The 16,672-nt window shown below is 46.6% G+C and overlaps 1 protein-coding gene across 5 annotated transcripts in view; it reads left to right on the top strand.

Moving 5' to 3' along the window:
- Positions 1-9,610, top strand: part of USP43 (ubiquitin specific peptidase 43) — a 51,744-nt gene extending 42,134 nt beyond the window's left edge. For 3 of the 5 annotated variants that reach the window (XM_005220429.4, XM_010816071.4, XM_005220432.4), the window contains exons 15-16: positions 391-555; positions 7,770-9,610. In XM_005220429.4, coding sequence (XP_005220486.1) covers positions 391-555; positions 7,770-8,851 — 1,247 coding nt within the window. In that variant the 3' untranslated portion in view covers positions 8,852-9,610. The remainder of the gene's footprint in view (positions 1-390; positions 556-7,769) is intronic. The other 2 variants (XM_005220431.4, XM_010816072.4) reach the window with 1 other exon arrangement.
- The last annotated feature ends 7,062 nt before the right edge of the window (positions 9,611-16,672 follow it).

Genomic DNA, 16,672 nt, shown 5'->3' on the forward strand with positions numbered 1-16,672 from the left:
TGTTTATTAAAAAAGAAAGTGAAAGTGTAGTCGCTCAGTTGTGCCCGACTCTTTGCGACCCCATGGACTGTAGCCTGCCAGGCTCCTCTGTCCATGGGATTCTCTAGGCCAGAATCCTGGAGTGGGTTGCCATGCCCTTCTACAGGGGATCTTCCTAACCCAGGGATCAAACCTGGGTCTCCCACATTGCAGGCAGATTCTTTACCTTCTGAGCCACCAGGGAAGCTATGGTTCATCAATTACAGGTTCTCCTCTGGCAATTCACTTTCATTTCTGTAGCTCCGCTCTGGTTCTGTAGTTCCGGGCGCAGGGATGGGAATCTGGCAGTGAGAAGTGTTCTGGGGCCCCCGAAGGATGGTCAAGCCCACCAGCTCTGTGTTCCCTCTGCAGGTTCCACCAGCTCCTCCTTGTCTGACCACTGGCTCCTCAGGCTCGGGAGCAGTAACGGCAGTACAAGGGGCAGCCTGTTGTCCTGGAGCTCTGCCCCTGGCCCTGCGCGGCCCCGGTTGCCCGAGTCTGCCTTCTGCACCAACAGCCTGCCCAGGCAGGAGAAGGGTATGTTCCATCATGTCGGTTAAATTTGCTGATCTTATTTTCATTTTCTTTTCTTTTTTTAGAATATTTGTCTATTTATTTGGCTGTGCTGGGTCTTGGCTGGGGCAGCATTACAAACTTTTAGGTGGGGCGTGTGGGATCTAGTTCCCTGATCAGGAATGGAATCTGGGCCCTCTGCATTGGGAGCGCAGGTCCTAGCCCCTGGACCACCAGGGAAGTCCCAGTGCATTATATTCTGACTCACCCTATCTGGGCATTTCTTTTCTCTTCACATTTTTTATCTGTGCACATTTTAGGGTAGTGTCTGTTGAACAAAAACCAAAAGGCATTCTTTCCCAAGCTTGTCCATTCCTCATTAGCATGAGCCTCTCACAGGCTCATAAATTCACCCCAGGTCTGTTCAGAGGTTTAGGACTTTGGGCCATTTCTCAGTTCTCCCAAGAAAAAATGTGTTTCATATCGCTCACGGAGGCAACTTCAAGAGACAGCCAACTTTCCAACATAGTACTCAGACAGGGGTGGGGCATAGCTCTAGAAAACTCCCCAGAGAGACAGAGGGGGTGGGGTGGAAGGAGAAATAGTATTGGAGAGTCACTGACCTCCACACCCTTGCAGGCACGTTACGTATCTCATCTCCTCATCCAGCTCTCTGGGAGAAGTAAGATGATCGCCCTTTTACAAAAGAGAAAGCTGAACCTCAGACGTAACCAGTCACAAGTTCAGTTGCATAGTAGCTGGGCTGCAGGAAGACCTGCTCCTTCTGGCTGCCCGAATCCTGGCTTTGCGGCTCTTAGGTGTAAATTCCAAATTCAAGTTTCAAGTTAGGACATGGGTCAGAGCCTTGGTTCAAAAGGAGTGTTCCCTTTTGGAGTTTGAATATAATGGTGATAGATTTGGAACCTGTTTGAGAAGCCTTGAGATGGTTGTATATCCATCCTTATTTTCCTGTGAATACTAAGCCTGGGCGAGATCAAAATCCAGCCCATAGGTTTTCAACAGTGGTTGGGCTTCCCTGGTGGGTCAGATGGTAAAGAATCTGCCTGCAATGCAGGAGATTCAGGTTCAGTCCCTGGGTCGGGAAGATCCCTTAGAAGAGAATGGCAACCCACTCCAGTTTTCTTGCTTGGAGAATTCCATAGATGGAGGAACTTGGTGGGCTACAGTCTATGGGATTGCAAAGAGTCAGACACGACTGAGGGACTAACATTTTCACTTAGTACCACCTCCTCTCCCTGTGGGTCTGTGGGAGAATTTTTTTTACTGTCAAAATGAGTAGAGAGGACAACTGGCATTTAGTCCCCAGGAGGCAAGGATGCTAAATGTCTTGCAATGCTCAGGGATGGTTCCACGCAGCACAGACTTGTCCTTCCCAAGTGCCAGCAGTTCCCCTGCAGAGAAACACTGAGAGCTTGGCAGTTTGATCCTTCCGATAGCTCTGGTGATGGGACCTCATAATAATGAAGGCAATTTAAACAAAAATGAACAGATTCAAATTTATGGGGACCACAACTTATATAATTGGGGATGAACGTTGGGAGAGGCTCTGTTAAAAAGAAAAGGACACAGAAACACTTGTGTAATTGTATATAAAAACATGACCATGTGAAAAAATTGCTGAGGTCCTTTCAGAGGAGGGGCCCTAGGACTAAACCATTTCAGTGTCGATGCTCCTGATGGTGAATTTCCTCTATGGCTTTTATTAAGCCTCAAAGGTTTTATTGTCTCTTTTTCAGTGCTTTCCAAATAGTATGTTATTTCAGTTTCGATCTCCTCTTTGATCTTAAGGTTATCAGGGTATTTCAATTGTTTAAGAGTTTTTAGTCACTCTTTATTCTTGATATCTGATTTTATGGATCGTGATCCAAGAATGTTGTTTTCAAAAACGATTTCCTTTTTGTGATCAAGTAAGTACACGATGATTATTCTGTCAGTGTTATTTGTTATTTGTCAGTGTTCTGTGTACACAATATACAAAATAATGTACATTGTCTGCGGAATGTGAGTTTGTATCTTTTTTTTTTTTTTTGAGCTTTATATCTTAAGTATTCAGTTAGGTGAGTCGATTGTTGTATTCAATTTCACCACGTCCTTTTTAAAAATTGAATTATAGTTGATTTACAATGTTGTGTTAGCTTCTGGTGTACAGCAAAGTGATTTCCTGAACCTGCCTGCCAGTGCAGGAGACGTAAGAGACATGGATTCGATCCGTGGGTTGGGAAGATCCCCTGGAGGAGGGCAACCCACTCCAGTATTCTTGCCTGGAGAATCCCATGGACAGAGGAGCCTGGCTGGCTACAGTCCATAGGGTCGCAAAAAGCTGGACACGATTGAGTGACATCATACACGCATATATAACATATATATATTATATATATTTTTCAGATTCTTTTCCCTTGCAGGTTACTGCAAAATATTGATATAGTTCCCTGTGCTATTCAGTAGGTCCTTGTTGGTTACCTATTCTCTATATAGTGAATTTTCATTTAAAAATGTTTTCTATTACTCATTCTTTTTTTCTTATTTTTAGTGATTTGATCATGTTACAATGTGTTCCCTTTTTCTCTTCCTTCACTTGGAAGTGCTGTTCTTTAACATCTTATTAATTGTTACTTCATGCTTCCCAATATTTATAATCAAATGTATTGTCCTGTTATTATACGGATATGAGAAGCCTGCTGTTTCCTGGAGGCATTATGTTTCAGCACTGCCTCCTCTCTTTCCCCCATAAGATGACCTGTGTGACGCTTCCATGCCATCCCCCCAGCTGAGAGATTGGAAATGTCCTCACATGCTCCTTCCCGTCTGTTTCTGGAGCTCCCCCATGTCATTCCCCAGCTCTTAGGTTTTGCTGAGATGGTTTCCTACTCTGTTCTAGATTGTCATCAGAATTCCTCTTGCTGTCGGTTTCCTGTCCCAAACACACCAACTTAAGCTCACACAACACATCCTAAGACCACCCGTTCCCCGGGAGGGTGGATGGTACCTGGTTGCAGGGTCCGCTGGGACGCCACGGTCTGTCGTCTTTTCATCACCCTCTGTCTTGCGGGCGTGGTGCTGACTTTTAGTGTTTGCTCAGAGTTCTTTTTAGGTATGCATGACATGCTGTCTAACTCTCAGCAGAGCCACAAATATTTTCTTTTCCTGGGAAATGTATGGTAGCTCGGTGGTGAAGGGCTCTTAGGTTACAGTTGTTTTTCTCTCAGGCATCTGTGGATGTTTTCCCACGGTCTATGAGGCCCCAAGGTTGCAGGTAACAAGTTCTTTTTTTTCATGTGAGAGTCACTTGTTCTTTCTGGCTGGAAGCTTTGACCTTGGAGTTTAGAAATCCTACCAGAATATGCCTGGGTCTGTGTTCGTTCATCAACCCTGTCTGGAACTCGGAATGCTCCTTCTCCAGATGCAGGCTTTTCTTTAAGGAAATGCTCTTTTTGTTTAATTATTGTCTTGCCTACTTTTCAAATTCCTGTTATTTGCCTCTTGATTCTCCTACATCCGTCCTCAGAAGTCTCCTAGCTTTGCCCTGCAATTTCTATCTCTGCCATTTTGCTCTGTGGCTTCAAACGCTTCTTTCACAATTATAGAATTTGTGAAATGTACCAAATGTCATAAATTTCAAGATCACTTCAGGGCACTAATCTGAGTCTTAACAGTGACCCTCGATGCCTTCAGTTCATTTACTGAAATTTGAAACCTGAAAGTCACATATTTCAGTCTCCTGTGTTTCTACACTGGAGTCTCATTGACAGCTTTTGTCTGTTTTCTTTTGTCTGTTTTCTTTCTTTTGTCTGTTTTCTCAAAAGAGCCTGTTCTGATGCTTCTGTTTATTCATATTCTCTAACTGCCAGATCCCCTTTGTTTGCTGTTTAGGCCCTTCAGTCAGTTCCGAGTCTTTTGCAACCCCATGGACTGCAGCCTGCCAGGCTCCTCTGTCGGTGGAATTTCCCAGGCACAAATACCAGAGTAGATTACCACGTCCTTCTCCAGCCAGACCCCTTTAAGTGTGTTCTTACCTCTCTGTTTCTGCACATAGAGGCTGCCCTCCACCCTCTTCGAGTGGTGGGTGGTTCTTGGAGTGATGGACAGGGCCAGTGGCCTTGGCTCCTGAGAGAGTCTTTCTTTTATTTAGTTGTTTATTTTTATTTTTGGCTGTGCTGAGTCTTCACTGCTGCCCGTGAGCTTTCCTCTAGTTGCGGCGATCGGGGGCTGCTCTTCATTGCAGTGCTGGGGCTTCTCATTGCTGTGGCTTCTCTTATTGGGGAGCACTTGCCCGCCCCCCCCCAACGCCCCCCACCTTCCCCGAAAGCAAAGTCTTTGGTGAACAGGAAGCACTGGCTCCCAGTGGGTGCTTTCGCGTTTATTTCTCCGCTCCGCCAAAGCTCTGGCTCCTTCTCAGATCCAACAAACAGAATGAAATAAAATCCTGATCGGCAAGGTGCTTTCTCACTGTGTCTTGAGAAAGAGGAGCTGGGTGCTTTGTGGACACCTGCAGTTCCGGTGACAGGATGCAGGGTGCCCGCGCCCCTCCATTGGGGTTGGGAGAAGGATGGAGAGCTGGCTCCACCGCCTGCCAGGGCTGCAGTCGGCTCCTCCTGTTTTGAAAGGCTGAAAGTCACCGCTCTGTGACTCCTAACACAAAGCTTCTCTTTCTGCCCTTCCCCCGGGCTGTGGACAGGAAACAAAACCTTTCCACACATCTCAGCCCCCAGAACTGTTTTATTTATTTTTTTCCCTCCAAGGTCTGGGAATTTAATGATGGAACAACAACATCATTCAGGACTGGAATTACAGAGTACTTGGGAGTGATGTTGTGTCCATCGCTGGCTAATCTGAAGTGCTTTAAAAAAAAATAAAAAATACCAAAGATTATCTGTGGAAAACTTGAAAGGCGAGATCTTCAGAACCTCGGAGATGCTGTCAGACGCCTCGTGGAGTTGACGGACTGTCTGTGCACCTCGGCTGGCTTACATGCTTGTGTGTTTTCCCAGCTGGCGGCTTGGGGACCCCTCGTATCTGCTCCTCTGACCTCCTGAGCACCCCCGCCCCCTGGGCCCTCTTCGTACAGCTCAGATGTCGGCTTTGGTGGCTACAGTCCTGTTCATTTTGGGAGCTGTGGACCGTGCCCTGTGGTGAGAGTGGAGGACTGTGGGCAAGAGGCTGGTGCCCTTGCTCAGGGTGACAGTCCTTGTGCCACGTGGGCTTAGCTGAGGAGTCCTTTCTCAGTGGTGACAAGCATCTCATGAATCGAGGCATCTTAATGGTGCAATGACCAATGACTTTTTAACTTTTAAAAACTGTGTTAAACACGACAGGGACTTCCCTGGTGGTCCAGTGGTTAGGACTCTGGACTTCACTGTCAAGGTTCCTGGGTTCAACCCCTGGTTGGGAAACTAAGATCCCACAAACCAGGAAAACACACACACACACACACACAATAGGCTTTGCCATTGTGACCATCTGTAAGTGTACCGTTCGGTGGTATTAAGTACATTCACATTGTTGTACCGCCACCAAAAACCACCCCTATAACTCTTCTCATCTTTAAATCTGAAACCCTGAACCCGTTAAATACTAATTCCCTGTTCCCTCCTCCCCCACCCCCTGGCAGCCACCATTATACTTTTCGTGTCTCTGCTTCTGGCTGCTCAGAGTCCTTCTTAGAGTGTAATCATACAGTATGTGTCTTTCCGGTGACTGGCTATTTGGGGGTCCCATGAGATTCCATATGAATTTTAGGATGAGTTTTTCTATTTCTGTTTAAAACCTCATGGGTATTTTGATAGGGACTGCACTAAATCCATATATCGCTTTGGGTAACATTGACAATTTTTTTGAAGATTTAAAAAAATTATATATTGTTCTTATTGCTATTTTAATTTTTTTGCCATGCCATGAGGCATGTGGATCTTAGTTCCCAGACCAGGAATTGAACTTTCCCCCCTGCCTTGGAAGTGCAGAGTCTTAACCATGGACCACCAGGGAAGGCCTGACATCTTAACAATATTCGATCTTCAAATCCATGAACACAAGATCTGTTTTCATTTATGTATGTCATCTTTTATTTCTTTCAGCAATGTTTTTCAGTTTTCAGTGTAGAAGTCACCTCCTTGCTTAAGTTAGTGCCTGAGGTTTTTTTTTTTTGACACTGATTGACTGTCTTCAGGAAGGATACACAGTCTTGGGTATATGTATGTTCCCTTTAACTCCCTATAACTCTTCTCATCTTGTAAATCTGAAACCCTGAAATGTTGAGAGTAAGGAAAGAATTGAGAAGAAAATAAAAAACACACAGCACTCCCATGGTTCCTTCGACACCTTGTCATTTTAGTATTTATTTCTCTATACTTCTTTGTATGTTTTCATATGTACACATGCACAGATCTATACTTATACCTGTGTGTATATATATATATATTTTTTTTTTTTGCAAGTTGGATTACTTTTTCTAGACTCTGTATCGTCCTTAATAGTACATATCAAAAGCATCTTTCTATGTCACAAAATGCACAATAGAGAATCTGGCAATTCTGATAAAATTAAACACATGATCCTCTTCTTTTTTTTTTTTTAAGCCTAAGGGAGATTGGTGCATTTGAAAGGTAAAAGCACCTAATTTGACCTGAAAAGGCAGGGATTTTTGCTGAGCATTCTGTTCCATGACCATATTTAAGATGAATGAAAAGAATCTTAAATCTTAGGCCAGTGGCCTCAGAGACTGAGCTTCCTCGGGAGTCTGCACTGCCTGGCACGTAGCTGCCTTCATTGGCCCTGGCTTGCCCTGTGGCTTCAAATATATAAATGGAGCCCATGAAACAGTGAGTGAAAACATTGGTGTTCCCAAGGGCAGAAGCCAGTCTTGTTCACTGCTATGTCCCCAGCACTCAGGATGGTGCCTGATCATCAGAGGTGCTCGGTCAGTGCTTGTTGGATGTGGCTACTCTTACTGCTTGGGTGCTAAGTTGCTTCAGTTGTGTCTGACTTGTTTGCAACCCCATGGACTGTAGCCTGCCAGGCTCCTCTGTCCATGGGATTCCCCAGGCAAGAATACTGGAGTGGGTTTCCATGCCCTTCTCCAGGGGATCTTCCTGACCTAGGGATGGAACTTGGGTCTCCTGCATTGCAGGCGGATTCTTTACCATCTGAACCACCAGGTAAGCCCCCCTCTTACTGCAGCTGGAGGGCGAGTCAGGCACTGATGCTCTTGGTGTCTCTTTCAGGAGGCTTGGAGTCCAGGCCTTTGGCACGGGGCATCCAAGGCCGCAGCATCAGCATGAAGGTGCCTACGCCTTCCCGAGCAAAGCAGGGGGCCTTCAAGACCATGCCCCTCCGCTGGTCTTTTGGCCCCAGGGAGAAACCGCTGGGCACATCTGTCGAGCTGGTGGAGTACCTGGAGTCCAGACGGAGACCTCGGTCCACGAGCCAGTCCATCGTGCAGCTGCTGACGGGTCCTGCCGGCGGTCACCAGAAGTCACACGCCACCCTCTCTGCGGAGAGTGAAGACAGTAGGCGAACCAGCGACACAGTGCTGGCCACAGCGCCCTGCCCCTCTGGCCATCCTGGCCACTGCGTGGTCCCTGGCAACTCAGATGGCCTGAATGCAGCCAGGAAGCTCAAGGAAAACTCAAGTCAGGACATCAGGCTGCCCAAACAGTTTGACTTGCCCCTCACAGTGATGTCCTCAACAGAAGATGATGGGAGACGAGCCCGGCCTGAGGGCCAAAGGACCACAAGCTGTAAGGGAAGTGGCCTAACCGGGAGCAGTGGCCAAGCACCCTCCCCCAAGGAGGGTCCCAGCGCTGCGGCGTTACCTAGAAAGAGTGCAGACAGTCGCCCAAACAGCCCAGGCAAGATGAGGGCTAATGGGGAGAGAAGGGACCCTGAGACAGACAGATTCCCACAAGGGACCCTCACCCTTCTGAGGTCTGTGTTTTGGAAGAAGGAGATCAGGAAGAGGGACAGGCCAGAGGCAGCCCCCCAGGTGGCCCCCGTCTCCCTGGTGAGCGGCAGGAGGAGCCCAGCTGTGGATGGGGAGGCCCGAAGCTCATCTCCATCCCTCAGGATTCGAGAGAGCCTGGCCAGGGGCCCGGCCGGCCACCTGGAAAGAGAGAGGGACATCCGATCAGCGCCCAGCTCTCTGGTCCTCCCTCGCAAGACTGGCAGGCCCCCGAGGGCCAACGCCCTCGGCATGTCACAGAGGAGTGTCCCTGGGGAGCAGACGTCTTTTGGCACCTTGCCGAAGGTGAAGTACCACACACTGTCCTTACGTCGAAAGAAATCCTTGCCTGAGTCCAGCTTCTGATTGTGTGCTCTGGGGGGAGCTGCCATTCTCTCGGCTCTGCACCGAGCACCTGTGGGCAACCCGTGTTGAGAGTGGGATTGGGGGAAGCCAGTTGTCTTCTCTGGACTCCTGAAAATTAAAATTTCTGGTCTCTGCATCTGTATTTCCAACACCAAACGTCTGAAAAGACCTTCCTGTGTTGTTAGCTGTTTGTGTGTTTCCAGACCACTAGAGGGTGCTGGTTGGTCAGTATAACCATTTCAGGGCAAGATCTGCTGTTTTAAGTAATTCCAGGGCCTGAGTACTTGTATTAAGGAATGATTAATAAGAACCTTCAGTACTAAATCAAATATTGTCATTGGCTTCTCCTAAACCTTGTTTTTTAATAATGGACTTCACAGGAAAATCTTTTCTGATGTTTCTCTGGGATGAAGCATTAAGGATGCCAAAAAACAAAGTGGTAGCTATACTAAAGCAGGATTCTAGAATGAACGGAGAGTATTTTAGGAGAGTATTTAATATATAACAATTGTATTAAAGTTTTTCAAGGTATTTAAGAAAGATAACTATTTTGATACTAGGGGCAAAAGGAAGTTCTTTTTAAAAAAAATTAACTGTGAGATCTATGTACAATTTTAATAAAAGTTCATCCATGAAACATGCAAATAGCTCTCTGAATTATTCAAGTTAGACAAATGCTCTTGTTTCTGCTGCATAAACTTAGCTCATTGCTTTTTCCCCCCATTTAACCATTTTTAAAAAATGAAGTATAATTAGACTTTCCTGGCAGTCCAGTGGTTAAGACCCTGCACTTCCAATGCAGGGGGCACAGGTTTGACCCCACTAAGATCTGCATGCCACATGGCATAGTCAAAAAAATAAGTTGATTTCCAAAGTCATGTTCACTTCAGCTGTACAACACAATGATTCAGTTATAGATTGATGGATCCTTTTTCAGATTCTTTCCCCTTATAGGTTATTAAAAATACTGAGTATAGTTCCTTGTTGGTTATCTAAGCTCATTGCTGTTGATATCAGAAAGTCATTGATTGCGTTGTTTCTGAAAATTTTAAGTCCTTTTAATTAAAATGACTTGCTGTTTGCTAAGGAAATAGAAGTCCCCCCAGGTCTCTCTCTGGAAAGCATGTACTTTCAAGGACCAGAGTCTGAGCCTGTCTTGATGGATCATCACCGGGGTCCTTGGACTCCTTCATGATAGAAACTGATGACAGGCCAGAGGAGGAATTCAGGCAAGGCTTTACCGGGACTCGTGCTGCAGCAGGAGGGAGCGAAGGCAAGCAACGGGTGCCCTTGTTCCCTCCCTGCAGAGGGCAGGCTGGTCCCTAAAATGGGGTGAGGGTGGTTGGGTCTGAGGGGCGGCTTAGGTGGTCTGCCCACCCCCTTGGTGGTGCTGTGTGCAGGGATCACGGGCAGGACCCTGCCATTGCTCCCTGCCCCTCAGAAGTGGCAGTTGGGTTTTGGCCTTTTTTTATCTTCTTGTTTATAATTTGGGCCAACTGCCCATGTGGAGAAGGCAATGGCGACCCACGCCAGTACTCTTGCCTGGAAAATCCCGTGGATGGAGGAGCCTGGTGGGCTGCAGCCCATGGGGTCACGAAGAGTCAGACACGACTGAGCAACTTCACTTTCACTTTTTACTTTCATGCATTGGAGAAGGAAATGGCAACCCACTCCAGTGTTCTTGCCTGGAGAATCCCAGGGACGGGGGAGCCTGGTGGGCTGCCATCTATGGGGTCGCACAGAGTCGGACACGACTGAAGCGACTTAGCAGCAGCAGCAGCCTATATGTGCAGTTATTTTTAGTTCCCTTATAGTTTCTTTTTATCTGTTCCTCTGGGACATTTGTCCAGATGCAAGCACTGCAAAGGGTCCCAGGTCCCAGCCTGTCTCAAGGTGACTGTCCTCTGTTTCCTAGAACTTTGCACACTTTTCTTAGCTGTTTTAACAAATATTGCCTCACTTATGGGGAAGCTGCTAAACCTGACTCTGATAGAGAAATCCTTTTCCAGATTCCCTTGTACGTTTTTAAAAACATTGAGCATAGTTCCTTGTTGGTTATCTCAGCTCATAGCTGTTGATATCAGCAATGATATCAGACAGAGGGCTTGACAGGTAAAGTGACTGGAGAGTCTCTATTTCAACAGTCCATTTTCTAGAAATACTTCCTTTCCATTTAAGACACCCGACTTGAATTAAGTCTTTCCTCATACACTTGGCATGACTCATTGGTGTGTCTCTGCTACTGTTCTTTTTCTAAGAAGGAAGAATGAGGTTCTTTTTCTTCCCCATAAGAAAGACTGTACTTTTGAAAAACTGGAGTATAATTACAATATTGCACTCGTTTCAGCTGTACAGGAAGTGAATCAGCTATATGTTTACTTACATCCCCTCCCTCTTGGGCCTCCCTGCCACCCACCCCTCTAGGTCATCACAGAGCACTGAGCTGAGCTCCCTGTGCTACACAGATCATCTGTTTTCCTAGCTATTTTACACATGGTAGTGGATGTCAACCCTAATCTCCCAGTTCATCCCACCCTCCCCTTCCCTGATGAAATAGGTTCATCTGTTCCGTGTTTCTAGACTATAATAGCCAGGACGTGGACGTCAACCTAAATGTCCATCGACAGATGAATGGATAAAGACGATGTGGTACACATATGCAATGAAATATTACTAAGCCATAAGAATGAACGAAATTGGGTCCTTTGTAGAGACCATGTACTTTGGAGCACCACTTCCAAGACAGAACTGAGATGACAGAGGAAATGAGCAGGGGGGCCCACCACCTGACACCAGAGAGAGATGTATGTTATCAGTGGACCAGAGTGCATTTCAAAAGAAGTCTGTGTTTTCTTCAAGTCTTAATCCACGTGCTCTCAGGTGATGGGGAAGACACACTTGTCCTCCCGGCTTATGGGAGTCTAGGAGTCCTCCTGCTGTATCTGGTTCTTTCTTCTCTGTTGACACTCATTCATCATCTTTCACTCCCAAGCTCTTCCTAAGCCCAGCCCCACTTCCTTTGTCCTCTAAGGGGTTGCATTGTGACCCAGGCTTCTCCCTTTTGAACACGCTTGGATATCATGAGCAGGGCCCAGTTGTTAGCAGTTTTCTCTTTAATACACTACAGATTGGAGCACTTGCCCTAGGCTATGGATTTGGAATAGAAGAGGCAATTACACTTGGACCCTGTGCTTTTATCTGCCACGCCACACCTTCTGCAAGGATGCCCGAGTTCCCTTGTATCACTTTCCCATCTAGAGGGACCTGGTAGGGAAGGCTGGGAGAACAGGGCATGGGAAAGGATAGAGTCAGATTTCTGCCCAGATTGGAGGCCAAGACTATCGGACACAGCAGGACCACCCTCAGTTCTGTCGGTGAAATGGATTTTTCAGCTGTTCCAGTGACTCGGTGTTGGTGTGAAGACTAAATGGAGTCCTGGGTGGGGGGGTTGGGGGGCTGCTCATTGGAGATGGTGAACTGCATGCAATTTTGTGGACTTGTTATTGCTCTGCTCTACAGAGAACCCCATGAACAGTATGAAAAGGCCAAAAGATAGGACACCGAAAGATGAACTCCCCAGGTCTGTAGGTACCCAATATGCTACTGGAGATCAGTAGAGAAATAACTCCAGAAAGAATGAAGAGACAGAGCCAAAGCAAAAACATCATCTAGTCGTGGATGTGACTGGTGATAGAAGCAAAGTCCGATGCTGTAAAGAGTAATACTGCAGGAACCTGGAATGTTAGGTCCATGAATCAAAGCAGATTGGAAGTGATCAAACAGGAGATGGCAAGAGTGAACGCTGACATGTTAGGAATCACAGAACTAAAATGGACTGGAATGGGTGGATTTAACTCAGATGAACATATTATCTACTACTGTGGGCAAGAATCCCTTAGAAGAAATGGAGTAGCCATCATAGTCAACAAAAGAGTCTGAAATGCAGTGCTGCTGCTAAGTTGCTTCAGTCGTGTCCAACTCTGTGCAACCCCATAGACAGCAGCCCACCAGGCTCCCCTGTCCCCAGGATTCTCCAGGCAAGAACACTGGAGTGGGTTGCCATTTCCGAAATGCAGTACTTGGATGCAATCTCAAAAACGACAGAATGATCTCTGTTCATTTCCAAGGCAAACCATTCAATATCATGGTGATCCAAGTCTATGCCCCGACCAATAATGCTGAAGAAGCTGAAGTTGAATGGTTCTATGAAGACCTACAAGACCTTCTAGAACTAACACCCAAAAAAGATGTCCTTTTCATTACAGGGGACTGGAATGCAAAAGTAGGGAGTCAAGAAACACCTGGAGTAACAGGCATATTTGGCCTTGGAATACGGAATGAAGCAGGGCAAAGGCTAATAGAATTCTGTCAAGAGAACACACTGGTCATAGCAAACACCCTCTTCCAACAACACCAGAGAAGTCTCTACACATGGACATCACCAGATGGTCAATACTGAAATCAGATTGATTATATTCTTTGCAGCCAAAGATGGAGAAGCTCTATACAGTCAGCAGAAACAAGACCAGGAGCTGACTATGGCTCAGATCATGAACTCCTCATTGGCAAATTCAGACTTAAGTTGAAGAAAGTAGGGAAACCCACTAGACCATTCAGGTATGACCTAAATCAAATCCCTTACGATTATACAGTGGAAGTGACAAATAGATTAAAGGGATTAGATCTGATAGACAAAGTGCCTGATGAACTATGGATGGAGGTTTGTGACACTGTACAGGAAGACAGGGAACAAGACCATCCCCAAGAAAGAGAAATGCAAAAAAGCAAAATGGCTGTCTGAAGAGGCCTTAGAAATAGCTGTGAAAAGAAGAGAAGTGAAAAGCAAAGGAGAAAAGGAAAGATATACCCATTGGAATGCAGAGTTCCAAAGAACAGCAAGGAGAGATGAGAAAGCCTTCCTCAGTGATCAGTGTCAAGAAATAGAGGAAAACAACAGAATGGGAAAGACTAGAGATCTCTTCAAGAAAATCAGAGATCAAGGGAACATTTCATGCAAAGATGGGCAAAATAAAGGACAGAAATGGTATGGACCTAACAGAAGCAGAAGATATTAAGAAGAGGTGGCAAGAAACACAGAACTGTACAAAAAAGATCTTCATGACCTAGATAATCACGATGGTGTGATCATTCACCTAGAGCCAGACATCCTGGAATGTGAAGTCAAGTAGGCCTTAGGAAGCATCACTACAAACAAAGCTAGTGGAGGTGATGGAATTCCAGCTGAGCTATTCCAAATGCTGAAAGATGATGCTGTGAAAGTGCTGCACTCAATATGTCAGCAAATTTGGAAAACTCAGCAATGGCCACAGGACTGGAAAAGGTCAGTTTTCATCCCAATCTCAAAGAAAAGCAATGCCAAAGAATGCTCAAACTACTGCACAATTGCACTCATCTCACACGCTAGTAAAGTAATGCTCAAAATTCTCCAATCCAGGCTTCAATAGTATGTGAACTGTGAGCTTCCAGATGTTCAAGCTGGATTTAGAAAAGGCAGAGGAACCAGAGATCAAATTGCTAACATCTGTTGGATTATCAAAAAAGCAAGAGAGTTCCAAAAAAACATCTATTTCTGCTTTATTGACTATGCCAAAGCCTTTGACTGTGTAGATCACCACACACTGTGGAAAATTCTGAAAGAGATGGGAATACCAGACCTGCCTCTTGAGAAATCTGTATGCAGGTCAGGAAGCAACAGTTAGAACCGGACATGGAACAACAGACTGGTTCCAAATAGGGAAGGGAGTACGTCAAGGCTGTATATCGTCATCCTGCTTATTTAACTTATATGCAGAGTACATCATGAGAAACGCTGGGCTGGAAGAAGCACAAGCTGGAATCAAGATTGCTGGGGAAAATATCAGTAACCTCAGATACGCAGGTTACACTACACTTATGGCAGAAAGCGAAGGAGAACTAAAGCGTCTCTTGATGAAAGTGAAAGAGGAGAGTGGAAACGTTGGCTTAAAGCTCAACATTCAGAAAACTAAGATCATGGCATCTGGTCCCATCACTTCATGGCAAATAGATGAGGAAACAGTGGGAACAATGACAGACTATTTTTTTAGGCTCCAAAATCACTGCAGCCATGAAATTAAAAGACGCTTACTCCTTGGAAGAAAAGTTATGACCAACCTACACAGCATAACAAAAAGCAGAGACATTACTTTGTCAACAAAGGTCCATCTAGTCAGAGCTATGGTTTTTCCAGTGGTCATGTATGGATGTAAGAGTTGGACTATAAAGAAAGCTGAGCACCGAAGAATTGATGCTTTTGAACTGTGGTGTTGGGGAAAACTCTTGAGAGTCCCTTGGACTGCAAGGAGATCTAACCAGTCTATCCTAAAGAAGATCAGTCCTGAATATTCATTGGAAGGACTGATGCTGGAGCTGAAACTGCAATACTTTGACCACCTGATGTGAAGAACCAATTCATTTGAAAAGACCCTGATGCTGGGAAAGATTGAAGGGGGGAGGAGAAGGGGACGACAGAGGATGAGATGGGTGGATGGCATCACCGACTCAATGGACATGAGCTTGAGTAAACTCTGGGAGTTGGTGATGGACAGGGAAGCCTGCCATGCTGCAGTCCACGGAGTCACAAAGAGTCGGACACGACTGAGCCACCAAACTGAACTGAACAGAGAATGCAGCTATAAAATAGGTTTGGAGCCACAGTGACCCCTGGTGGCCATTCCTCTTATTGCATGATGCCTTCCCCTCAACAACTTAGTTTTTCCCCTGTGTTTCCACCTAAGAGTTGTGGGTTTTCATTTGCTAGACTGGTGAGATATCCCATCCTGAGAAGGCAGCAGGGCCTGCGTGGACACAGGGACATCCGGAAGGCAATGGGGTGGGGGCATCCAGTCAGAGGGAGACCAAAGTCCCCGGACAGGAAATTCAACTTCAGGGAGCTTGGGGTCCCAGCCAGACAGTCCGGCTGAGGATGGGTCCACCCGTAGGTCTCTGACCGCTTTGGCTGCAGGGACAGTGGAGCAGGCCTACTGACACAGATGTCTTTCTTCCTGAGACCTTTTTTCCTGAGCTGTCATTCAACGTGGCTTCCTTTGAGGAACCCCAGGGGCCGAGGTCTTCCCTCACCTTGGAGTCCTCGAGTCTTTGCTCTCCCAAAATGTGGATCAGGGCCAGCGTGGATGCTTCCCAGACGCAGCCCCTCCCCACCCATCCACCCCACCCCCCACCATCAAAGGAGGGGCCCCTTAGCCCCACTCCACCCTGAGAAGAGGCAGAGCCTTAAAGAGAGCAGGTCAGGACCCCAGGTCCAGGGCTGGGTGGTGGCCAAGCTTGACCTGGAACCCAGTCCTGGTGCAACCCCAAGACTGCCTGCAGGGCTGGCTCCAGCCCTTCTTGTCCCGAAGCTGCCTTCTCTGTCTCTGGTCACCAGTCACATCAGTCATTTTCTTAATGGTGTTGTCCCTCCCCTGCCTCCCAGCCCCTCCTGACCTTCCAATATTCTGGCCGAGGCACCTCCAGGCACCCTGACACCCAACAACAATGACACAGAAGGTCATCTTGCTGATTCTAGGCCTGCCCTGACTTAAGAGTCCTAAATTCTGGAGATACATCCTGGCCTGCTGCCTTATCCTGGGGCTGCCTGGGTTCCTTGGTGATCATATGGTCTGGACACTGTGTTTTTTTTTTTTGGCTGTGCTGGGTCTTCGTTTGCAGCTCTTGGGCTTAGTTGCCCTGCAGCATATGGGGATCTTAGTTCCCCAACCAGGGATCAAACCTGAATCCCCTGCCTTAGAAGGTGGGCCACCAGGGAAGTAAGTCCCTGACATT

Source organism: Bos taurus, chromosome 19 (assembly GCF_002263795.3).
Source record: "Bos taurus isolate L1 Dominette 01449 registration number 42190680 breed Hereford chromosome 19, ARS-UCD2.0, whole genome shotgun sequence".
NCBI lineage: Eukaryota > Metazoa > Chordata > Mammalia > Artiodactyla > Bovidae > Bos > Bos taurus.